Source organism: Botrytis fragariae (genome assembly GCF_013461495.1).
Source record: "Botrytis fragariae strain BVB16 chromosome Unknown tig00000342, whole genome shotgun sequence".
Lineage (NCBI taxonomy): Eukaryota > Fungi > Ascomycota > Leotiomycetes > Helotiales > Sclerotiniaceae > Botrytis > Botrytis fragariae.
In genome coordinates this window covers 1,045-25,058 of record NW_023501009.1, presented here as the reverse complement: position 1 = coordinate 25,058, position 24,014 = coordinate 1,045, and the positions used below count along the sequence as shown (strand labels likewise).

At 43.3% G+C, this 24,014-nt stretch overlaps 9 protein-coding genes across 9 annotated transcripts; 5 read left to right on the top strand and 4 right to left on the bottom strand.

Annotated features, from left to right (window-relative positions):
* Positions 1-1,394: 1,394 nt before the first annotated feature.
* On the top strand, positions 1,395-1,889 carry Bfra_012482 (putative gpi anchored protein; the record flags this gene model as incomplete). Its single annotated transcript, XM_037342796.1, has 2 exons — positions 1,395-1,520; positions 1,584-1,889. The coding sequence occupies 2 exons, from the start codon at positions 1,395-1,397 to the stop codon at positions 1,887-1,889; spliced, it is 432 nt and encodes a 143-aa protein (XP_037187332.1).
* A 66-nt stretch (positions 1,890-1,955) lies between these two features.
* Bfra_012481 (putative gpi anchored protein) lies at positions 1,956-2,709 on the top strand (the record flags this gene model as incomplete). The annotated part of the gene is made up of 4 exons (XM_037342795.1): positions 1,956-2,074; positions 2,102-2,186; positions 2,223-2,326; positions 2,457-2,709. The coding sequence occupies 4 exons, from the start codon at positions 1,956-1,958 to the stop codon at positions 2,707-2,709; spliced, it is 561 nt and encodes a 186-aa protein (XP_037187331.1).
* Positions 2,710-4,173: 1,464 nt separating this feature from the next.
* Positions 4,174-5,955, bottom strand: Bfra_012480 (putative mfs maltose protein; the record flags this gene model as incomplete). The annotated part of the gene is made up of 4 exons (XM_037342794.1): positions 4,174-4,754; positions 4,805-5,142; positions 5,198-5,676; positions 5,743-5,955. The coding sequence occupies 4 exons, from the start codon at positions 5,953-5,955 to the stop codon at positions 4,174-4,176; spliced, it is 1,611 nt and encodes a 536-aa protein (XP_037187330.1).
* A 2,347-nt stretch (positions 5,956-8,302) lies between these two features.
* Positions 8,303-10,613, top strand: Bfra_012479 (uncharacterized protein; the record flags this gene model as incomplete). Its single annotated transcript, XM_037342793.1, has 3 exons — positions 8,303-8,774; positions 8,825-8,930; positions 9,113-10,613. 3 exons carry the CDS (start codon positions 8,303-8,305, stop codon positions 10,611-10,613), a joined length of 2,079 nt encoding a protein of 692 aa, XP_037187329.1.
* Positions 10,614-10,803: 190 nt separating this feature from the next.
* On the bottom strand, positions 10,804-11,809 carry Bfra_012478 (putative short chain oxidoreductase protein; the record flags this gene model as incomplete). The annotated part of the gene is made up of 3 exons (XM_037342792.1): positions 10,804-11,248; positions 11,337-11,462; positions 11,514-11,809. 3 exons carry the CDS (start codon positions 11,807-11,809, stop codon positions 10,804-10,806), a joined length of 867 nt encoding a protein of 288 aa, XP_037187328.1.
* A 917-nt stretch (positions 11,810-12,726) lies between these two features.
* Positions 12,727-14,316, bottom strand: Bfra_012477 (putative trna methyltransferase subunit protein; the record flags this gene model as incomplete). The annotated part of the gene is made up of 1 exon (XM_037342791.1): positions 12,727-14,316. One exon carries the CDS (start codon positions 14,314-14,316, stop codon positions 12,727-12,729), a length of 1,590 nt encoding a protein of 529 aa, XP_037187327.1.
* A 296-nt stretch (positions 14,317-14,612) lies between these two features.
* Bfra_012476 (putative cysteinyl-trna synthetase protein) lies at positions 14,613-17,156 on the top strand (the record flags this gene model as incomplete). The annotated part of the gene is made up of 3 exons (XM_037342790.1): positions 14,613-14,942; positions 14,998-16,514; positions 16,568-17,156. 3 exons carry the CDS (start codon positions 14,613-14,615, stop codon positions 17,154-17,156), a joined length of 2,436 nt encoding a protein of 811 aa, XP_037187326.1.
* Positions 17,157-18,078: 922 nt separating this feature from the next.
* Bfra_012475 (putative c2h2 type zinc finger domain protein) lies at positions 18,079-20,916 on the top strand (the record flags this gene model as incomplete). The annotated part of the gene is made up of 4 exons (XM_037342789.1): positions 18,079-18,316; positions 18,520-19,631; positions 19,679-19,942; positions 19,990-20,916. 4 exons carry the CDS (start codon positions 18,079-18,081, stop codon positions 20,914-20,916), a joined length of 2,541 nt encoding a protein of 846 aa, XP_037187325.1.
* A 189-nt stretch (positions 20,917-21,105) lies between these two features.
* Bfra_012474 (putative flavoprotein monooxygenase protein) lies at positions 21,106-22,347 on the bottom strand (the record flags this gene model as incomplete). The annotated part of the gene is made up of 1 exon (XM_037342788.1): positions 21,106-22,347. The coding sequence occupies one exon, from the start codon at positions 22,345-22,347 to the stop codon at positions 21,106-21,108; it is 1,242 nt and encodes a 413-aa protein (XP_037187324.1).
* Between the last annotated feature and the right edge of the window lie 1,667 nt (positions 22,348-24,014).

The following is a 24,014-nucleotide window of genomic DNA, read 5'->3' as shown; positions in this document are numbered from 1 at the left end:
CTTCATTTGTAGGAATGCTATGTGGGATCTCATAGATCTTGATTTCTGAAGTACCGCTCATCGTTTGGATTGTCAGATTACTTCAGGGTTCGCTTTGAATCTGAACCTTTATGTGCTGAGCCCAAGTGCGTTTCAATAACTTGAGATTGATAAAAAAAAAATGTTTATTTTCTCGTAGATTGGGAAAGCCACGTTGTGGTATCTGAACATCCCCTCTTGTACAAGCGTGAGATTTTTAGGCAGCTCTTCTTCAGCGGTTAAAGGATCCAGATAAAAAGTTGTAGTATACCGGATAACGGCCAAAGTGCCAGAGGAACCCCGCTTAGAACCTCTCCGCGCCAGAAAGACTTAGATTTCATATAATATCACACCTAATGACCATAAGAATTGTGTTGTAATCATTAGGGTAATGTTCGGACGGATTTCAAAGCTCATTTAGAGTGAAATTTATACAAATATTGCCAAAGCTATGGTCAAGATGGGCGATACCCGCTGAATTCAACGGACTGAGTTTGAGTCTCTTCATACCTCCTGATAATCAGTGGCTGTACAAGCTCATCGGAAAGATGGTTCCGTCCATACGTCTCACTCCGCTATCCACTGTTGGACTACATGAAGTCAAAACTGAATATAGAAATCTTTGACTAGCTACATTAGACTCGTTGCGACTGTTTGTCCGGGAATTCGTCCGCATCAGACGATAGACACTCTGAGCCTTAAACTATCGGCATAGATTGTCACACCAGGTGTTGAGTTCTGGCAAATCATGAATCATAACGCCTTATAATATTTGTTCCGTTCACTGTGAACTGTGAGGCCCTAGAAGTATCACTTGCACTAAGGTATATTTGGAAAATGCCATAGCACGCGCTGTGTTGAAGGAAGTCGGCAAATTTTCGAAACGCAAAGATACGCACTAATTTCCGGACCCAACTCTTGGTTCTCACAATGAGACGACAAGAATATGGGGCATCCGGTCAGCCTATAATTTCCGATTCCCCAACCTCCTACGCAATCTTCACTCCACACTACCCCACACTACCCCACAGCTCAAAGACCCTTGTTTGTTTTTGCACGGCAACGGGCAAGCTCAGAGATTGGGACCCGCGATACTCTTGAAGGTCTGAGTTGAGATCACGTCTATCCTGCCTTGCTAGCTCACCATCCTTAGTGATGTCTGTGGAGTGATCCCAAAACCATTGCAGAAGATAGAAGTGATTGAGACCATGGGCGGAAAAGTATTTAAATCCTTTCTTCCCATCTCTTCTTTCTGTCTTGCCTGTATTAGAATATTTCAATTCTCCGAATTACTTATATCCTTCTCTGCCTAATTACTACACGATAGTACGTGACGAGATAGTCAGGAAAATATGCAGCTCAAAACTAGTATCACAATGGTGTCGCTATGGATGCTTGGAACCTGCGCGAGAAATATTGAACGAGATGGAAACAGTGACGGGCTACAGGAGCGTGGCGATGAAATACAGCTCTTTGTCCACTCTGGAGCCTTGCACACGGCCGTAGACCTCAGCAAAATCAAGGCGCACATAGAGAAGCAAGAAGGATTGTGGTATACTGCTTAGAAACATCTGGAAACTGAAAAGCTAGCCCAGACAATCTGGGTATCAACACCCCAAGAGATTCTCGTTCGTGAAAGCAACAATCTATACACTGAGAATTATGCCCATGCATATCGCGATGTTCACTTGGTCTATCAGTTATCGTTACGTTGGATTTTATCAGGAAACAGCTCCTGCGTCGATGCTGCTACTGCTGCTACATTAAACGGCTGGAGCACAAATTTGATAGGTATCTGGGGCAACAAAGATATTTTTCTTGCTGCGGGACTTTATGGCTACCAATTCGCGAATTCTGGGGAGCTCTTGTGATTATATTCAGGCTGGTCAGCCGCCAATCAATCATCTTTCAGCAATATGCTTAGTATATTCTCGAAAATGAATCGCAACTTTCTTGATCATTATAACAATAAACCCAACTTCTACTATGCTAACTGGGATTTATGCAAAATTGCCTCACTGATGGCAATCGGAATTTTTAATGGTAATGCTATTATGTATAATTACACTATCAATTATTCCAGGTATGAACTTTCTGATGCCGTAGTTGCTAATGGTGCTCTTTTTTTCTCATTTGATGCAAATCACACCGAAGAGGGTTTAGAGAAGGTTCTTATGTAGGGGTAAGAGGTAGGACGTGATTAGGCCCACACTTTAATTGACTTTCCTCTGCTTGGAGTAATTGGGCAGCAAGGATATAATCAGAACGTGGATCTCTATGCCACATCTGGCAACCAAATTCTCAACGGGTATGTGCCACTCCAGGAAACGCTAGATTGGAACTCTCTGTAACTTCTTGGAGCCAGCTAACTTTCAAAAGAGCCGAGTATGCCGCGAAGTACAATACGAATAACACTGTTCCATACACCCATATACAAGCTGGGAAGGTGTACTGCCAGTTGTTGCGAGTAAATCCCGATTTGATATTCGTTCTGGTTTCGAGGCAATCTATTCGCACTATGCAGAGATCAAAGGTCTCAATGCATTATGGTCGAGAACGTATCGGGATTATATCAATAAGATTTTGAAAGCCAATATTGAGAGTGTTGATGGTGATTACAGCCCAAATTCTGGCGGTTATAATGCTTTGGGACACGGCACCCTTATGTATCGCTTGGGAAAATCTTGGTAGTAGATGCTAAAAGTATCGATTTTGCTTATCACATCTCTTCAAGGATAGTTTGTACTGAACATCAGTTGTTTCAAGTAAATAGTGTCATTGATATTCAATGAGGGAACCATCCTATTATACATAATAGAAAATGTTCTGAAAACGATCAAGATATTCCAAAACATGGATCTGCTTAGTTTTGCAAGATTGTAAAAGAATCTGTTATTATCACTATTATGAATCACTTGATTGAGCTTTGTGATGACGCTAAAAGTCAGCATACCTTTCCGCGTCAGGAAATGCGAGAATTGTCTTAGAATACCTAACTCTTTCACTATTGTGGGTTCTCTAACTTGAGAGCGGACAACAGGGAAATGGACTTAATGCTCCTAAATAAATTGGACGGAAAGTCGCCCGTGCAGCATCAATTTGGTGATTTTTTGCCTTACCATTGTATATGCAAAGTTGGGGCCCATCCTATGCAGATGTTCTCAAAACGGTGGAAATGATGACAGCAGGGCGAACCAGAAGTTATGGAGATTTGACAGTTGAGGACAATGAGTCCGCGCAATGTTCACGAGAACCGGAGAACATTCACGTATGAAAGCTGAATATTAGTAGAGAAGGGAAGTAAAACGGGTTTTTGTGATCTAGGCTGGTTCAATGATGACATGAAATTGGACGACTTTAAACACCATGTCAAGATACTAGAATCGAATACTCATGTATGTTGGCTGACTAGTAATTATACTAAATCTATGTTCAACCTTGATAACTTTAAAGCATTAACTCCAAAGTATCAAATACTTTATAATTGTAGGAGTGTCCTACATTATTAGTTCAGTAGTTGTCTTTTTATATTAAATTAAATAATGTGGCTTTTTAACAGAATCAATTAATATCTTTCAAATTTTCAGGCACATTATTTAATTAATATGTTTATTTAACTTGAAAAGTCTGTTGATATGTTTCATGGTCCACTAGCTTCGACTAGCTTAGTAATCCAGAGCACTCTCTTAAAGAGACTCTTCCATAGTCCTAGAACCCTAGTCACAATGATATGAACATTACTCTACCCATATACGTTCAATACTACCGGAGGAATGTAGGAGGTAGGAAGCTCCTACGATTAACATCGCGTTTGGTCATTTGTATGTTTATAAGAGTTTCCAAAAAAAAAAGATTCCAGTAGATTCAAAAAATGTAACAAACAATTTTAAATATTCGTGGTGTTACAGCGGCGCAAGGGGAATTTCCATCTCCCTATTGAGTAATGCAATTAGATATTGATTTTACTCGCGTTTTTGCAATCGTGTTTTAATTTCAGTCTATATCCATGCAATACGAACGTGATATTAGTTTCGATATGATCTTTACTATGCAACTAATCTTGAAAATAATTATTGGACAATATCCAGGAAGAAACTCCTCTCTACCGCCCATTCCCGAAGTAGTGCTACTTAAGCCTCTTCAAACAACTTCCATCTACTCATCATCGTTGATGTCGATGACTGTCTTCGACCATTTGCGAGCCTGCACTTTACGCGTGAACAGGATATCGATCTCACGGAAGGATCTATGCTTCATCTCTGGAATCCAGATCCAAGACACAATACTACAGAACAAGGCAGTACCAGCCCAGATGTAGCCACTCTTGCCGCCCAGGTTCCATTTATCAGTATTGAGCATGTAACTAGCAAGGAAGATACAAGGAATATTGACCAAGTAATAAGCACCTCGTCCGATACCGGTTGTTAGTGGTCTAAGACGAACGGAAGAGGTCTCGCCAATAATGACCCATGACGCAGGGGCAGGTCCCAAGCAGAAAAGGACTGAGACAAGCAAGGCAAGTGATGCTTGCGCATTAGTAGCCGCGTTGCTATTACCAACTGAAGCCGCAATACCAAGCGCGACTAGAAATCCAGTGGCAATGAATTGACCATAGACATAAATAGTCCGTCGGCCGAGGTATGTAGTGAGGACCCAAGAGATAATGACCATGATCAGCTGGAGGGCAGAAGTAATGAGACCGAGAGCGAATGCGGTGTTATCTGCCATGCCAGCCTCTGAATTGATGTCAGTTTGTTTCATCATTACAAGGAATGGGTAGACTCACGTTTGAAAAAGTACACCGCCTGGTTAGCGATCAGATTACCCGTCAGATTCTGAGATGCGTATACACCGCAAACAATCAAAGTGCGGTAAAGATCGGTACCTTTCCAGAGCTCAACAAGATTGGGCTGCTTTACGCTCTTCTCGAGCTCGATTGTACGTCGCATCATCGCGACTGCGTCAGCGGGATTATCATTTGCAGAAGCGCGCCCAAGTCGTGCAATGGCCTTCTCTGCCTCGGCGAGACGACCTTTTCGAACAAGCCACCAGGGTGATTCAGGCGCAATGAAGAGTAGAATAGCGAGAGGAGTGGGGAACATCCACTGGAGTGCAATGGGAACTCTGATATGATTATTAGTACAGACCTCCTCGATAGTATCTATGGGAGCAGACGAACCTGTACGCTGAAGAGTCCAACTTGGATTGGTAGTGGTATGTGATACCGCCGACAATGAGTGCGCCAATGGCCCAGAACATCTGCAACATCTGCGTCGCTGGAGCTCTCAATCTCAATGGCACAATTTCGGAGCAATAAGCGGGTGCATTGGCGATGAAAATACCCCATGGAATGCCTTCTAAGATCTGAGACGCGAAAAACATGCCTTGGCTGTTGCCGAAATAGAAGATGAAGATGAAGGCGTTCAGAGCCATGAGACCGCCAATAGTTGCCCATCGATACCCAATCTTACTAGTGATGGGACCTGCGATGAAGACACCGATAAAAGCACCTAGTGGTCCACTACACTGGAATGCCGATTGCCATGAAGCTTCGATAATCTTATTCCCGGTCACAGCGCTCGTTACACCGAAATCGTTAACGAATTGCGTTGTAGCGATGAATTGCCCCATTAGGAAAACACAATAGGACTCCATGATCTGTCACCAAGTTAGATAAATGATATGCCTATCGTGGCAAGAGCCTATCATGGGCCAATAGCTTACAATGGTGCATGACATGACGAATGCCCACCAACTGGCAGCGGGGTAGGCTTTCACAGCCTCGAGCACAGTCATGTCATGTTCGATTTTCTCGGCATTGATGGCGCGCGCTCTGTCATCGATCTTCTCATCACCGTAAACAGGTATGTCGGCGGAGGTGGGATGTGCTTCGACCTCCGACAAGGTCGGCTTTTCTTCTGTGATAGCGTTACTCATATTGTCGATTTGTGGAAGAAACGTGAAGAAGAAAGAGAGGAAGGCGCAAGTGGGTGTCTTATGGGTTTTTAAATATTTATCCCTGCGACAACGCGCATAAAGCACACGGAATATTGGGTCGCTCTATTATTCACCCGAAGGTGGAGAACTTGGGGAGTTGGGGTGTTGGGGAAATTCAGTGCGGGGTTGTTAGCGCCGTCCAGTGGCTTCCACTTTTCTAAGCGGAGGAATTGAATCCTTGCATTCATGTTTACGGCGTATATAGCTCGTATGGTTGGAATTATCTCTGATTGGATCCTATTGTATCATGGAACCCATTGAAACAAGCTTTCGAAAGTGGTGGAACGGGAATTCACTGATATATTCGGATTCATAAAAGTCGATTCAAGGATACCAGCAAATCAGAAAGTACATTCGGGCAGAACGGATCGTATCAATGGTAAGGTTTAGATACAGCAGGTGTGGCTAATGCAGCAGGGGCATGATGGCCGGTGCAGCAAACACTGTAAGTATATACTAAATCTCAAATTTAGACTGCATGGTGATTGCTGTCACAATGATTGCTGTCATGTCAGCCCCTATAAAGCACCAGTGGAGTAGGTTCTCAAACTGATACCTAGGTAGTCGTTCGTTCCTTTCAACAAGAACGAATACTAAAAGACCAACATCTTGATCTTGTTAGATGGATTGTACGAAATTCTTCCAGAATCAAGCATTGGTGGCCCGAGCCATAACGAAATTGGCACATGGCAAGGTGCTCTTGCTAAGACCTGTTGTATGCAGGGTCACTACAATCAGCTTGGCCGAAGCCAAATCCCTGGTTCACAGCTGCATGTATTTGCTGAGCTTCTGAGGATGCTAATTGGAAGGGCTAAAAGATTCTTCGGGGGAACTGAGATGACAGTCCAGGGATACCAGATTGACAAGGCAATTTGATCACATGCTTTCTGTCAAGTACCTAGGTACTCGAGAGTGATTACTATCCAATGATAATGAAGGAATCAGATGGTGGCGCACAACCCTGGCATTCCCAATATTAGGATAGTGATCCGGGATGATGGCTAGGGATCGTCTGATCATGAAAGAAGGGAATTCTTTACAAAAGCTAAATTGCGCTTTTGCGAAGATACCGGTACGCGATATGTAATCGTGGCCTCTAGTTCCATTTTGAGGTCTGGACCAGCTCGTGTTAAAAAAGTTAAAAAAAACCAAATCGGTGATTTTACCGTATCAGAATCGTTGAGCTCAATCCAAGGCGTCTTGTCGAGGTACTTGCCATCGCTTCATACTCCGAGATTGCTGACAAGCGATGATAATTTCGGACCATGTTATGAATGAGACGTACAATGTCCGCTTCATCTTAGGTGTATTGAATTCGTAAATGGGGAGCCAATCGGTGGACGGGGAATCATTGTCTGATATGCGCGAAGGATATTTCATTGGATGGGTTGGAGTTCTTTTTTGCGGCGGCGGCTCGTAGTGCTGAAGTTGTGAAGCCGGGGTAGTTAACGAGAACGGAGAACTAGGGTATAGAGTAGGTTGACTGACACCGTGGTGCAAAGGCGCAGAATGCTTTCGCATAATGGACTCCTTTCAAAGATGGCTGGGGAGTAGCAATTCTGTAGAGATATCCCTGTTGTAACATGAATGAGTCACCTGACGCTCAAAAGCAATGGAATGAGTGTTGATGTCAACCCTTAAACCTCAATGCGACCCATGGCACGCTCCGTACATTGTGGTATATATAGGAGTAATGGTATCGATGCAAAAGGTAGCTGCCCGATAACAAAATTGTAAAGCACTTAACCCGAATATTCCACGATGGAATAGTGTTCTAGGTACTGTAGTGCTGGCTTCGAATCTCGAATGCAACAATTCGGGAGTTATACTGATACGGATGACTCGGAAGTTATACTGATATAGATGATTTGGGGCAGGAGACAAAGTCCAAACACCAAGATCGAACGCTCAAGTTTACTTTCCACCGTCAAAGGCTCAAAATACCCTGATAACCAAGTAATAAATTTTCGACATTAAAGTCTACCGGTCTTACCTGGGCTTGATGCTGAAGTTTTTATTCAGTTCCTGAGAATGGTTCAGAGCCAGGCGGTGAAATCCCAATCATTTAGTGGGCTTGACACGACGCCCAAGCACTGTTATATCTTTTATGGGGCATCGATGTGGGCGAGGCCAGCTGCCCAGTTCGCATAGTAGTAAATTAGCAGACATTATATAGGAGAAGCAGAAACGGAAGAAAATTTCAGCCTCATGTGTCAAAGTCTGGCATCTCCATTCAACTGCTTGAAACAATCTCTCATGAGGACCAAGACTTCTTTTAACTTTTAAAATGATTGAACTAAGTCGGCGCAGACCAGCCGATGAATCAATTGACTACCAAGCACTCGAGGATGTTACTTTCAATCCGGAGTCAATCTCGGCACCTATGGGCAGTGATAAAAATAGCTTTGTACCATCATCATTATCCGACAAATCTTTGACTGATGGTGATGATATTTCTTACAATCAAAGCAAATCTATACAAATTTCAAGGCCTCCATTTGCTACTTGGGGAATTCATTGGAAGAAACCCTCGTTCATTGGCTTGATGTTTCTTGTTGGCTTCATTCTTTCATTGGTCCATCACCTTTACTACATGTCGCTCAGCGGCGAAAGAACTGGCGACGAGAAAAAACAAGCTTGGCCCACCCGTATTGGCACCGGGTTTGCCTTTTTAATTACATCTTGTTTTAAGGCAACAACGACGGCTGCTTTAGGTCAATATATCTGGACAGTTGTCAAACGCCAACCATTGAGCATAAGTACTATTTATAATGAGGCTTCAAGATCCATAGACTAATTTACGGAACAGAAAACTTGGATCGTCTTTTTGCTTTGCCAACGGATCCCATAGCCCTATTCAGCATCGAGCTATTGAAAGGAGCAAAACTTGCCATTTTGTTAGGTGCTATTACATGGTATGTTGTAAAATATCAGAGGTCCAATCATCTGAATTGCAATACATGAACAGAGGAAATCGAAATGACTCCGATTGTTCAGTTGATATAAGATGTCAAAATCCCACATCTAGTTTGCTAGTTCAGACTATTGGAAACCCTACATTCAAAGTGTAAGAAGAGCCGTCACTGATTCTTTACAGGCTTCTGGGACTCGCAAGTATTGCACCTGCAGCAACTTTAACAATTGTTGCAAAGAACATTTCCGAGGAAGTGCGTTTGCCAGTTCTTGATTTTTCTAAAGCCAGTTGGAACAGTTCTGTGGATGGCCAGTACAATGCTGTCTCGATCACCAATACCATTGCGATAAATACAGCCTCAAATATCAATGTGTTAGGATTATCTAGACAAGTGTCCGGATCAGAATGGTCATATACTTTGCAGTTTTATGGCCCGTCGATAGAATGCATTGAGCCGAACAACACCCAGCAGGCCATATTCAACAACATCACCAAGTATTATGAACAAAACAACGTCTTCACATACGATGATAAAAATGATAATCGTACAAATACAACGTTCGGCGTGGGCTCTGGCAAAATTGTTTACACTTCGTGGAGCACTTGGTATGCAGGAGGCACACCAAATACCGGGTTTCTTCCACCTCCACTAGCATTACATGGATCCTATTATCCTCAACTATGGATCCAAACTTCAACCTCGGAATTGGTTTGTACCGCAGTGAACGCGACATTCAATATCGCAGTATCGTACATTGATGGAGTCCAGTATGTCACTCAGCAAGATATCGAAATCATTGGACATTATGATCTATCTTATATGGACGTCGGTGATATAGAAAGCGGACCTACAGTTACTGATTCGAATGGTGTTACAACCTCAACAGCAACTGGCGGATCGGCAAAGGTATTATGGAATCAATATATTCCGCATATATATGCTCTTGGAGCTATACTTGGCGGGAACATAACTTTACGAGATGTCACTCTTGGCAGTAGTCAGAATGAACAATACAGCGGTTATGGAACAACTAATATTCTTGGAACAGGTTTGATGGCCTGTGAGGAAATCGCCAGTACCCCATTCAAGAATGAAAGTTCATATCTTATTAGCAATCCCTCTTCTACGTTTACCAATACCTTCACTTCGACAACACGACCTTGGCTATGTCGAAATCAAACATTGGCACGTGGTATTGAAGATTTGGCAAACAATATCACCATCAGTTATCTCAGCTCGCCGGATTTGACGAGTGATAGCGAGCTACAAAAAATTCTCACCTCTAACACGAACAATTATTATGTATACCATCCGTTTTGGCTTCTCATATCGTATGGCTTGGCCTTCTTATTTTCCGGCATAGCTGTAGCAGTCGGCATTTACGCTATACACTCCAACGGGGTAGTGCATTCGAATTCCTTTTCAGCTATTGTTGCAACTACCCGTAACCCGGAACTGGACGAAATCTTGGGGAGGTCTTCTTTGGGTGCCGAACCATTGCGAAAGGATCCCGGACAATATAGGCTCAAATTTGGACCGGTATTAGATCAGGTCATAACGGGCAATCCTAAGTCTGCTGAAGAAGAATCCGAAAGTCAATGGCAGATGGAGAGACATTCTCATGTTGCATTTGGGATTGAACACAATGTTGGACAACTAAAGAAAGGAGATCTGTGCATTTGAAATCAAAACTTATTATTTTGTCCAATGCTCGATTATATCAATAGCTACATGCATGTACAGGCCACTCATATTTGTGTGCATTTAGAGGATATTATTGGGCGCCCTGCTATGTAATTCGGATCATTGACACATCAACCCCTTGGCTTCATATCAACCGGTCAAACCCCAAATCTTTCTTTGGTCGAATCCATTAACCAAAATTGGTACCAGTAGCGATGAATCTGGTCGCATCTAGATCCTTTTGCAATTGTCTAATCTTGTCTTCTAATGCAGTCACACAGTCAGGTCCTAGAGGCATACGCAGATAATCATGTCCTCCTATGATAGCATTGGTAACTGCTCGCGCAGCTTTGTCAGGATCTCCTTTCACAAAGTCCGGAATAGACATAATATTTACAGTTCCGTTCACCATCTGCTCAACCGCAGTACCTTTGTATGCTTCACTGAAACCATTGCTGACTTGATACTGAGCTGGTGTCTTGATCCTGCTTGCGAACGGTGTTCGGAATGCCCCTGGCTCTACGATCAGAACTTTGATACCGAAAGTATTGAGTTCATGAGAAAGGGATTCGTAAACTGCCTCAATTGCGAATTTACTGGCAGAATATGATGATCGTGCCGGACGCGCTATAAACCTTTACATGCGCAATATTTTATCAGTGGAATTTCAAAAGCAGTATAATGAACAGTGGAGAAGGACCCAACGAGCTGGTTTTGACATACCCGGCACCACTACTTATAAGGACAAGGTTTCCTAATCCTTTTGACCGCATTACTGGAAGGCAGGCTCGTACGGCTCGGAGAGGTCCATAAAAATTGACCTCCATCTGCTCTCGTACTTCATCTTCGCTATTTGTACACGTCAGTGGAAGTATTATTGCGCATGATTCAAAAACCGACCTTGTATCCTCCACTCCACCAATAAATGCATAACCTGCGTTATTAATTAAAACGTCGATGTCATACTCTGTTGCGCACTTCGAAAATCTCTCAAAAGCATCTTTTTGAGCGGGATCTAAAGCTATCCAAATTCCTCCTCTTTTCACGAATTCGGGAAAAGATATTTCAGCTTTGTCTATGTCGCGAGTCGTTCCAACTACTCTGGCGCCAGACTTGAGAGCTTCAAGAGCGAGAGATTTACCGATGCCGGAGGAGGCGCCTGTTATTAGCCAAGTGAATGATGTTTTTGCTGTCATAGTGTATATCGGTATTTGATCGGGGACTATTATCTGGTAACAATGAGCACATTGAAATACGGTGTCAAACACTCGGGGCTTTTATCAAGCAAAAGGGTTGTCGGGGTTAGCATGCTTCCAACGGAGTTACTACTAACTCCACCATTACAGCAAGCCCTTGAGTACCTACCTAGATAGCTGGATATTTACAATATTATACACTACAATTTCGTGTCGCTACACTTACTTTATATCAAGTTAAAATAACTTACTGCCAAGGGATGCTTAGCAGACTGGATGAAGCTATCCAAGTTCCGCGAATGCTCACAAACGTGTTAAAAGTAATGCTGAATAGGTTGAGTTAAATCAATAGGGTAGTATACGCACATTCAGATAATATATGGAGGGCTCGATCAAAAACAAGGAGATCCCGAGCTTATTGTGGAGGGATATCAACGGGATCGCAGTCGAGTAAGTGAGTAGCACACACTAATTGCAGCTAATAATTTTGAATTTATGCTAGAAATTAATTCCAGGTAAGCTTCTGGAAGGATGAAGAATGAAGAACGAAGAAGCAACTGCAATTGTAGAGTTGAATGTTCTTCTAGATCGAACTCTACTTCGAACAACACACTTGACTTGTGCGTCGTTCGAATAATGGGGTTCGTGTCAAGATGTAAAAAACTGCAAATACTCATAACCATCGTAGTCAGTCTTGTTCAAATCAAAAGTGTGCATATGAAAACTTGTTCTTGTGGAAGAAGTAAAACGCAAAGTAGAGAAAGATTTGATGTAAATCCTCATTGGCCACTTTTAAACAAATGAATACAGGCACAATTAGAAGCCTTCTTGGTTAAACTATTCATTTGTGGGCGAGGAGAAACATGCTGTAAGAGTACCTATTATGTTCTTGAAACACCTATTGTGTGCTACCTGGCCTATGCCTCCGGCTTTTCTCCAGTCTTCTCTTCGACTGGTCCAGTCGCCCCATTTGCAGATCCTACACCATCACCAGCCTGCGGAGCAGCAGCGGCCTCTGGTTTGATATGGCTGGCTCTCGCGGCTTTTTTCATTTGTCTCTTGCTCATAGGCAGCTCAACTTGTTTTGTGGTATTAGTCTCCGTCTCGCCATTAAAGTTCACCTGCCACTTTTGTCTTGCCTTTCTTTCATCCTCTTCACTCCACTCCCTCGGCAACACTGCAAACACCAGATACGAAGTGTGAGTCCTGACCTCTGGTTCTGTCTTGTGTATCAATTTTCCTTCCTTATAAATCTTGCCCTCGACCAAACTTTTTATCAATGTTTCCCTAGTATTTGGATTTTGTCTTGGCATTTTGTCTGGAGCATCACCTTTCTTGTGGAAAGTTTGATGTCCGATTTCAACTTCTAATAACCGACTCACGGCTTCCTCGACATTGGCTGGTGTAGTTTGCAGACCTCTTTGTACTCCGTTATCGATACCTATTCGTTCTCGCCGGATTTCAAATCGCTTTGCTGACAATTCTACCATCTCAATATCGACCCAGCCAAGTTGTCGCATAACAGATATAGTCCGTTGAACTTGTTCGATACAGGGGGAGAAAGTGCATAGATGAACTGGTGCTTCTGGATTGAGAGCAGAAATGAATGGTTCGGTGATGGGCTTCGTTGGAGACAGTTCGCCGTTAGGGTTCTTGATAGGAGGCGGAGGAGATCGAGTAAGATGTGGGAGCGCTAACCATGGAGCAGGTAAGTCCAGAAATATAGATTCAGCCTTTGGACTTTTTCCATCAACTAAGAATCCCCCTTCACAAACATCTCGATGTGTGATTTCCACAAGTTCATCCAATCCATGCTCTTGCAATTCCTCAACTAATTTTGCATGTCTCGGTTCATGAAATTCGAAACTCCAGACTTTGCCCAACTTGCGCTTCTTTGTTGTATGTTCATCAGGATATCCATTAAATACAGCTCTTGTAGATGCATGTGTGAAGGATCCACTACCAGCTCCGGCTTCAATTATACTTGTTCCCGGTCTTGCGCGTATACGATGTAAAATATAACTGTAATCAGGCGTGTAAACAACTTGCGTTCGATGTGGTAATGAATTGGTCCAATTTTCAGGTGTAGGGGGCAGGAAATGTATGAATCCACTTCCAGCAGCTACAGCCTCCGTCATCTCTTTGGTGCTCGTAGGCGTTGGCGATCCATCTTCTGCATTTTCTGTGGTAACTTCTTCGGTTTTCAGGGTCTCGACAGCTTCTACATCGTCTCGCTTTCGTTTTTTGTCACCTCTTCGCCCTCTAGATCCGGTATCAACTTTGGATGCAAGTACTTGAGTTCCCCATGGTATTCCAATCAACGTTGTGTGCGGAAAAGATCCAAATCGAGTGTTCGTCACCTTTCCCTCTGCGTATCCCTCATCCTTTTCGTCGGTGCTCTTGAGAATTGTTGGAGTTTGGAGATCTCTTTTTAAGTGTAAGATTGCCAATTGATCTGAAGACGAAATTGCTCCCGGATATAGAAATGGTGATCTTTTATTACTCATCGTGAATAGGTTGTTGTTGCTTGTGATAAGGACTTCAAGAAGTTCTGGACTTTTTTATCTTGTTCTATTTACATCGTTCCCTCTGTGCGAAAGAAATAATTTTATAATCGCAAGGCTAGGTTTGAACCTTACAACGAGGCTGAAAAAGATAGCCCCCACGACAAATTTATTTTCAGCCCACCGAGTAATACTTGAGTAACATTGGATTAGATCAACGAATCAGCCCGCCCTTTACTCACCTACAATTATCACACAAAGAAGTGACTCAATTTCTTCATGATATTTCTACCAACTGAATGTTTCTTCCCTTACGCTCTCTAAGATTCTCTACGTTCTCTAATTCTTATATTCATTTGCTTACAGTTCGAAAGTTTACTACGGATAATTTCACAAAAATGGATCAATTGAAAGTTCACAACTCTTTAAAGCCTGGTGGTCCAGTCCCATTTGTACCTATTGAGAAGGGAAAGGTTTCTTGGTATGTCTGCGGACCAACAGTATATGATCACTCGCACTTGGGACATGCTAGGAACTATGTTTCTACCGATATTATACGAAGAATCATGAAAGATTATTTTGGTTTTGATCTGAATTTTGTCATGAACATTACAGATGTCGATGACAAGGTGGGATGCATAGAATCTAGAATGGCGGGGTAATTGACTGATGATCTTTTGACAGATTATTTTGAAAGCCCGAAGACAGAAGCTACTGGAGCTTGAAAAGTCAAAAACATATACCGAACCGGAGCTCGCAAAATTAGCCGCAGAAGCCTTCCAATCCTACGCAACAGCAAACCTCCCTGAGCTACTGAAAGATGGTACTCAACTTACACCTAACAATTATGCAGAAAGAAGAGATATTGCATATGGAAAAGTATTGGCCGGCGGAACATTGACAGGCGAAGGAAAACCAGGAGATGCGGAAGCCAAGATGAAGATGCATATAAGCAATCTTTCTTCTGCGGCGCAAGCTATCCAACAAGAGAAGATTTTCGGTGGAGCAGATGAGATTCTTCTTCCACATCTCGATTCTTTGTATAAGGATTCGATCGACGCGAAAGACCATACTATTTTCACCAATGTCACTCAATACTGGGAGGATCAATTTATGGAAGACATGGACGCACTGAATGTTATGCGACCAGATGTTATCACACGAGTTACCACCTATGTACCAAAGATCGCAACCTTTGTAAAGAGAATTATTGATAAGGGCTTTGCTTATGAATCAGACGGATCGGTTTACTTCGACATTGCAGCATTCGAGAAAGCCGGTAATCCTTATGCGCGACTACGACCAGAAAGTAGAAACGACAAAGCCTTGCAGGAAGAAGGAGAAGGGTCACTATCGAAGAATTTGGGTGGTAAGCGAGGGGCAGGAGATTTCGCACTCTGGAAGAAGTCCAAAGCAGGAGAACCAAGCTGGCCAAGTCCCTGGGGTGAAGGCAGACCGGGATGGCATATTGAGTGCTCCGTTATGGCTTCCGATGTTTTAGGATCAAAGATGGATATACACTCTGGTGGTATTGATCTCGCGTTTCCTCATCACGACAACGAATTGGCACAAAGTGAGGCATATTTCTGTGAACATGAGCATGGCCCACACGAGTGGGTAAACTACTTCTTGCACATGGGGCATCTTTCTATTGCAGGATCAAAGATGTCGAAGTCATTGAAGAATTTCCAGACCATTCGAGATGCACTAGCTACTGATTATACTCCAAGGTCAATGAGAATAGTATTTTTGATGGGAAGATGGAATGATGGTGTTGAGATTTCGCCAGATATGAGGCTGATGGCCGACGCATGGGAAGCGACGGTTAACAACTTCTTTGTCAATGTCAAATCCCACATCATTGAGGGTGGAAATTCGACATCCGTCGAGGACTTGAAAACTCTTTCGATCCATCCAGAATTGCAAACAGTCTTGGACAAGGCACAGGCAGATCTTCAGACCGCCCTCACAGAATCCTTTGATACGCCAAGAGCCATGCTTATTTTGCAAGAGCTAATCAAGGAATCGAATGTCCACATTGGCTCTCACAAATCTGATCTTGACATCCAGGGACTAGAGAAAGTTGCTCGATGGATTACAAAGATACTTGGCATCTTCGGTCTCGATGCAAATGCAAAAGCACCATATGATGGACTTGGTTGGGCTAGCGCTTCTGTTGATAGCAATCATACCCCGAACAGGTTGTTGCACCTTTTTCTGACGTCTTCAGACAAGTCAAAGAAGAAATTGAAAGCTTGTCGTTACATACCGAGACTCTTGACAAGTTGCTCACCACGGATGTTGACAGCGAATTTGCCTTGCTTGTATCTTCGGGAACAAAAGATCAGGAATCTCTCGCTCTCCCATATATTCGGGCCGTTGCGAGGACTAGAGATGAGTTGAGGCGAGTAGCACCAACCTCTGAACATAAGAAACATATCCTGGCATTATCTGATCGAATTCGGGACAACGATCTCACGAATCTCGGTGTGTATTTGGATGATAGACCAGACGAACAAGGTTCGCTTATCAAATTCATTCCAAAAGAAGAACTTTTAGCACAAAAAGAGGAGAAAGCCGCTAAGGAAAGAGAGAAGGCAGCACAAAAAGAAGTCGCCAAACTTGCGAGAGAGAAGTTGGAACAAGAAAGGATCGAAAAAGCAAAACTCAGCCCAGTGGATATGTTCAAGGATGATAGATTTAGTGCATGGGATGTTGATGGTATGCCGACGAAGACGAAAGATGGAGAAGATGTACCCAAAAGTGCATTGAAAAAGTTGAAGAAGGACTGGGACAGACAAAAGAAAGCTCATGAGGACTGGAAAGCTAAGGCGCAGTCATGAGGACTCATCAAGTTCATTTGATGGAGTGGAAGCGAAAAGCGAAAGCGTGATTTGGTTTGAGATGATTAGTATGAAAATTCTGCTTTTACGACGTATCCTGAAGCAATATAGAACTATTTTCTTATTTATTTCTACCTTACACTCCTGATCACAGGTCTAGAAAAGATTCGACACTTTAAAGGCTATCTTGTTGATTTAATGACACTCCGTTGAATCACCGCCATGGAGATTGATCCGCTTCGATCGATTAGAATGCCCCTATAAAGATAGGGATATCAATCTGCCTACCTACCTACCTACTAGCTAACTCCCTTCCACCGGAGCGAAGCAAAACAATCTTCATTGTAGTGGCCCACGGGAGCGTCATTGAAGGTTGGGAATAGAGTAGAGTAGTGGAGGAAAGCAAGGGGTCTGTGGTCTGCTAGCTACAAGATAGACAAGTTCGAGACAAGGTAGTAGTGACATTTAACCGGATATTCTCCGTCCACTTCCGGTAACCCACATCAACCATAAGTACAATGATTTCTATGGAGTCTTCCACCTGATGTTCTTTCACTCCCTTCTATTCTTTTCTTCACTTGATCCAAATCCCCACATTCAGAGCCATCAACCTCACTTCGTACCCCAAATATCTTACATGATTTGACCCGCCTCCCCGCCATCCTCCATGATCTTAATTTCCGTCCTCACCGTCCACCTTTCTCTATGAGATAACCTGATCAATGACATGATATCTCATACGACTGATTGATCAATTGTATACGATACGATACGATACGATACGATACGATACGATACGAACAATACGAACAGCACAATCAATACAATCCGATACCGAGAAACCGGAGAGACCGAAAGACCGAGGGAAAACGAGACAGCTCGCCATCCTATGAGATAAATAATCCACTGTATAACGTTGAGCATGGATACTAGTAACCATCCAATTGCCTCGTATGATGATTTAACTGCCATTGGTAGTGGTAGTGGTGCCAATGAAACTCCACAAAGTACTACCGGTACTTCTTCAACCAGTTCTGCAAAGGGAAGTCCAAATAGACCCTCACCGGCTAAATCAACAGTCACCGGGAATCGATTTCAATGTCCTCAATGTCCAAAGAATTTTAGTAGGATTGAAAATTTAACTAGACATCAAGCCAATCGTAAGTAATCGTTTCATGTCCATCTGTTTATGATCTGTCGCTTCGCTCCTTCTTGTTTTTGTTCTGATACCTGTTTGGTTCTCACTTGCACGCGTTATCCAACTTTTAACAACTCTACCTGCCAAATTTTCATGATTCAAAGGAAACCTAGAAAGCTAGGTATTGATACCTGTCACGTGCTAATCACATTCCTTTAAAATCAGATGATGAAGTTGGCAAATTTGCTTGTCCAGTTTGTAGGAAAAGGTTCACGAGAAGTGACTTATTAAGTCGCCATCGTCGGATACATAACCAAAATCATGGTTCAGATAAACGCGCTGGTAATGCACGATCCCACGTGATGCCTCAATCCGCCTCAGCTTCCCCATCTGAACCCCAACCAATTTCCAATCTTGTCCATCGTGATGAGCTCTCTATTCCAATCAATAATGATTTTGTAACTGCATTACCTCCGAGTATGCAATGGCGTGGTGGCAATCTCGATAGCTTGCCACCAATTCAAGAAGCATTATATTCTGATTCTCGCACACCTCCAACTCAATCCCAAGGCCTTTCAAGTCTAGTTGAAGCTGCACTGGCACCACCTCCAGTTGAAAATAGACTTCAAGTCTCGGGAAGCTTAAACCCCAACTCATGGGATGGTTTCATGCTTTACAATGATAGCCCAAGTATCTACATGGGATCATATGATGCAGATATATCCTGGACATTGGACTGCTTCAGCCAAGATTCTTGGAGCAATATGGATCTGGACTTCGGTCTTTGTGGCTCAGATTTTGTCAAGTCCGATTCTCGAGGTCAATCAATTGACCTGGACGCTGAAGGGGATGAGGAAGATTGGCCGGATAAAGTCAGTAGATTAGAAAGTCCACCACGATGGGGCCCGAAGCCTATTCCCCGGCTAGGTCCAGAATCATGGCATGCAACTTCCTATGAAGCCAGAAGGAGCGGCTTCACGGCAGGTCCAAGCCAGCAGGTGAACGATGTATTAAGATCAACGCTACTAGGCATGTTACAAATTGAATTTCCTGCCGAATCAGGTGATGCGGTGTACGTCGAGATAAATGTCTCGACATTTCCACCCTCAGAAGTACTGGACTTTTTCCTCCGGCTTTATTTTCGCCATGTACATCCGCGATTTCCTATCACCCATGTCCCAACCTTTGACATTTTCGCCAGCTCTCCTCTTCTAGTTTTGTCGATGATGTTTCTGGGTTCATGTTATTCAAGGGCAGATCGTGGCAGATTCTTGCGACTATTCCATAATCGAGCAAGGGTAGCGAGCATGAGATTACATGAGATCGAAGAGAAACACGTTAGTTAATCGTTCAATTGTAATTATCTCGGCTGACGATTGTGTAGCTTCGGATTCTTGACAACATTTTTACATTATTTAACCTTTTACTCGCTGGGGCTTGGGGTGGAAGTAAGAAAATGTATGAATTTGCTGAAGGTGTGAAGGGGATTTTGATAACAGCTGGTCGACGAGCTCGTTTGCTGGATTGTAGGCCAATATCTAGAGTGCAGCTTGATCCAAGCTCGCTACCCAGAAACTCACCACAAGAGATTGAATGGTTTTCGTGGATAGAGACCGAGAAAAGAAAGCGGCTTGGGCTGTCGATTTATGTATGCTTTCTCGATCACTCGCATATTCGTTGCTGACACTTGAACAGATTTTCGACTGTCAATACGCTACCTTGTTCAATGTGCAACCGTCTATCAGTAGGGCCGAAACCACAAATTGCGTCTTTCCGTGCCCGGAACAGCATTGGGAAGCGCCATCGCCACAAGCCTGGAAGATGCTCCTTGGTCCAGCCGACATCCCACCTGCAACATATTACCTCCATGCTTTGAATGGTATCCTTCTTCATAAATGGACTAAGCCTCCTCCACCTGTCATCCCAACCACAGTCTTTGGGAAAACCCTCGTTCTTTATGCAATACATACTCTGATATTTGACTGGCGTACATCAGTCTCTATGTTAAATCCTACAGGATTGATGGGCACCATGGGGAATCACGCACTGGATATTGGTGCTGGGCTTCTGAGTAGAAGGAAATGGTTAATTGATGCATTAAATTCGTGGAATGAATGCTACGGGGCAACTCCCGGAGAACTATCTGTAGCTGGAAGGCTTCTCTGCGCGCTGGGACTTGTTAGTTTGGATGTTAGTCTCAGTGACGTGCACTTGATGGCAGGTCGATCTTCAAGCCGCCAAGATTGCGATTTTGCGGCAATTAACTTGAAATATTGGGCAAACTCAGACATTGTGGGTGGTACAATGAAAAATGTGTATGAAATGCTCAATTTATCCGAAGAGTGCATAAGATTGAGGGATAGGAGCGGAGGAGATGGCATACTAGGAACAATCGGACTAGCCGGCGAGACAACGGAAGAAGCAAGCTATGAGATCGCGGTGTGTCTTTTCACGGGGGGGTTGGTTTGTTGGGTTTATAAAGAGCTGAGGACGCGGCTGGAGGGTGCGGAGAGGGAGGAAGTTAAGGAAGCGATTAGAAGGGCGGGGAGAGGTTTGAGAGGGCTTGGGTGCTGGAGGATGGGGGAGATGTTTGGGAAAATTCTGGCAGGATTTGAGGGTTGAGAAACGGCCTTGTATAAGGTTCCTGTACTTTATACTGATCAGTTCTTCAATAACTGGTTATACATAATTCGAGTAACTATCGAGCTTGCTTTCTGGCCACTCATGTAAATTATGACTGTTATTATAAATTCAAGCAATGGTGCAGTTCTCTCTGCCTGATGTTCCTCGGCCGCCCACCAAGATTCCGTTTTAACTTTTTATCCAATCGTATTTCGGCAACTCATGATCAGTGTTCCGATCTTCGGGAAGAAGTTTATGAACCTTCGTCTTACCAATAAACCAGATTATGGAATCTCTAATCCACATACCCCATCTAGTTTGAGGCATGGCAATTTGTGGAAAGCCAGGTGGAAGATCCTCCATCTTCTTATAGATTGGTCGGAATGTCTTTTCATATCTTTGTAACGCCTCTGGGATGTCAGCACTGCTCTTTATTTTCGACAATTCTCCGGCCAGGATATAGGCACTGTCAATAGCCAAAGTAGTCCCAACGCCGAAGGTTGCCATTGCAGCATCTCCAATCACTACAGCACGCCCATTCGTCCATTTTGGTACCTTGACCTGTGCGGCTTTTGCCATATAAAAGTCGTCGGACTTGTCCAATCCCTCCAAAATTTGCCTTGCTTCCCAGCCACAATTTTCGAAGTATGAATGAAGCATACGTTTCGTGGCTTCGATCCCTTCCTCCATGGCTTTCTCCACCACTGGGTCGCATATTCCGTGTTTTGGCATCGTGATACAAAGGTAAACGCCTTTGGTAGAGGGATTCCGATGTGGTCGCATCATCATACACAGACCCTTTGGTGCATTGAAGATCTCCCAATATTTCGAATCATTTGGTTGACTTGGGATGCTAAAAAAAGCGATGTATTGACCGATGAAATTGTAGCTGTCTCTGAGGGCTTCCTTATCCAAAATCATGGATCGAATCTTTGATGTGGACCCATCTGCACCTACAACCAAGTCGAATGTCTCTTTTAATCCACCATCGAAAATTACATCGACACCCGTCTCCGTCTGATCGAGAGACTGGACAAAATCACCATACGTATAATGGATGTTATCGAATCTCTTGCTAGCTTCCAAAATGAGATCAGATAGATCAGCCCGCAAAATTTCGTAACGTGATGTAAAGGTATCACCAACTGTAAAAGTCGCGAATGGCTTCCCTGAAGAATTCAAAAGCATTGTACCCGCTTCGGTCGTCGTTCGCGCGCGAATAGCTTCCTCGATATTCATTTTCTTCGCAATTTCAACAGCTGCACCATGTATATCGATTGCTTGTCCAGTTGTTCTTGGAACCGGTGATCGCTCGATAACTTTGACTGACGCGTTGAGTCCGGTTCTAGCAAGCCAGTATGCGAGACATGGCCCGGCGATGCCAGCGCCCGAAATTAGGACTTTCAATTTGGGTGTAGTCATAGCCATCATCTTTCTGGTTGTTTTTTGCACTGTTGATTTGATTCCACGCTTCATATGCCTTTATATGATTTTCGAGATACTTGTCAAAACAACTTCTTATTTAGGCAGCGCTTTAGAAGTGGACCTGGTGTGGTCAAAGACCAGCGACATGATAGATTTGCACAGCCCTGGCATGAGTGGATTTTGATGTGATTTGGTGTATTGATCATTTGATTTCGCTTCTCGATGTGAAGTCTCATAGAGTCATAGATCCTTCGTGCCTTCTCATCGTGAGAATACCCTGTCTTCTCTCCTCGTTCGGTAAATGGGATGAAGTATGCTTCGGTAAGCGGGTCTTCGGGCTTTTCTAACATCCGAGACCAGCATTTGATTTGACCATGTCAATTCGCTGAACGATCCCTCCCGCATACGCAAAAAGAGGTGACGGTGGTAAACGTAGGTAGACACAAAAGCTATCTCAGTGGAATCTAGACTTTGTAATTATCCTCAAAAAAATTAAAAAATTCTGCTCATGTTTCCTCCAGTATGGGTTACAATGAAAATACCCCTCCATCAGTTATTTTTTTCTTCCGAGTCTCTTGGGTCTAGAGAGGATGTCTTCATTTCGAACTTGGATCTCAAATCATCTGGCAAGACCAATTAGATTCAGAAGTTAGAAGCTTTCAACGTCGGGCACCAAGCCAGACTGTGGCTGTAGACTCCGCCAGCTCTCACAATCTTGAGCACAAAAGCTAGCGAAAGGCGTACAGAAGCAGAACACATTCGGCAGGACAAATCGTGGGTTCCATTGGGCGCATGATACAGAATAAAGTATAGGATAACAATAAGACAAGTAAGAGATATAGGATTGAAAAAGGTCAAAACATTGAAAAGGATGTAGGACGAGAAAAGATGTATCGTCGATGAGCCGTGGCACAGAACAATATGTGAGAGATATGAGATCTGCCAGCAGCATATCGAAAATCCATCCTTTCTAGGTTTCTGAAGGTAGAACAACTTGGTCATCATCAGGATTAACATCGCCACATCTTTGAAAGCCATAACGTAGTTCTCGAAAGGCCAGGCATCACTTGAATAAAGGCTGTAAGAAAGGGCAAGACTCTGGTAGGAAGAGATCATGCAATTCAGCATATTAAGAAGGACTCAACCCACATGAACGCGCATCTCCACGAAAAAAAGTGAAAGAGAATAGTGGTGATTTGGTACAAAGATGATTTTGAGGAGGATGAGTGAATAGTAACCAAAGGAAAGCTGGGTTTAGATTTCAAGAACTTGAATGATAACGAGGATCAGTCCTTCCTAAGCATCACAGTCATCTATTGTGCATATCTATCTCATGCTTTGCTGAGGTAGATCTACGGGGTTACGATGTTCCTCCCAATTTTTTGCCATTCAAAATCTGACATGCTTGTACGGCAATCACCCTCGGGTATCGTGTCTTTTTGATTAACCTTACAGGAGAACATGTTTCTATGGTCATATGAGAGTAGACAAACAAATGACTTCCATAAGCACACCTTAAAAACCACTCCAAACACTGGTCTCGGAGTATATAATTAAAAAGTCGACCCACTAGACACAAAAAGAAATATTTATATTTTTTCGAGAATGATAAAGATTGGGGACAAATGTAGTGTATCAAACATGCAATAAAGATTTCTACCTACAGAAAGCGA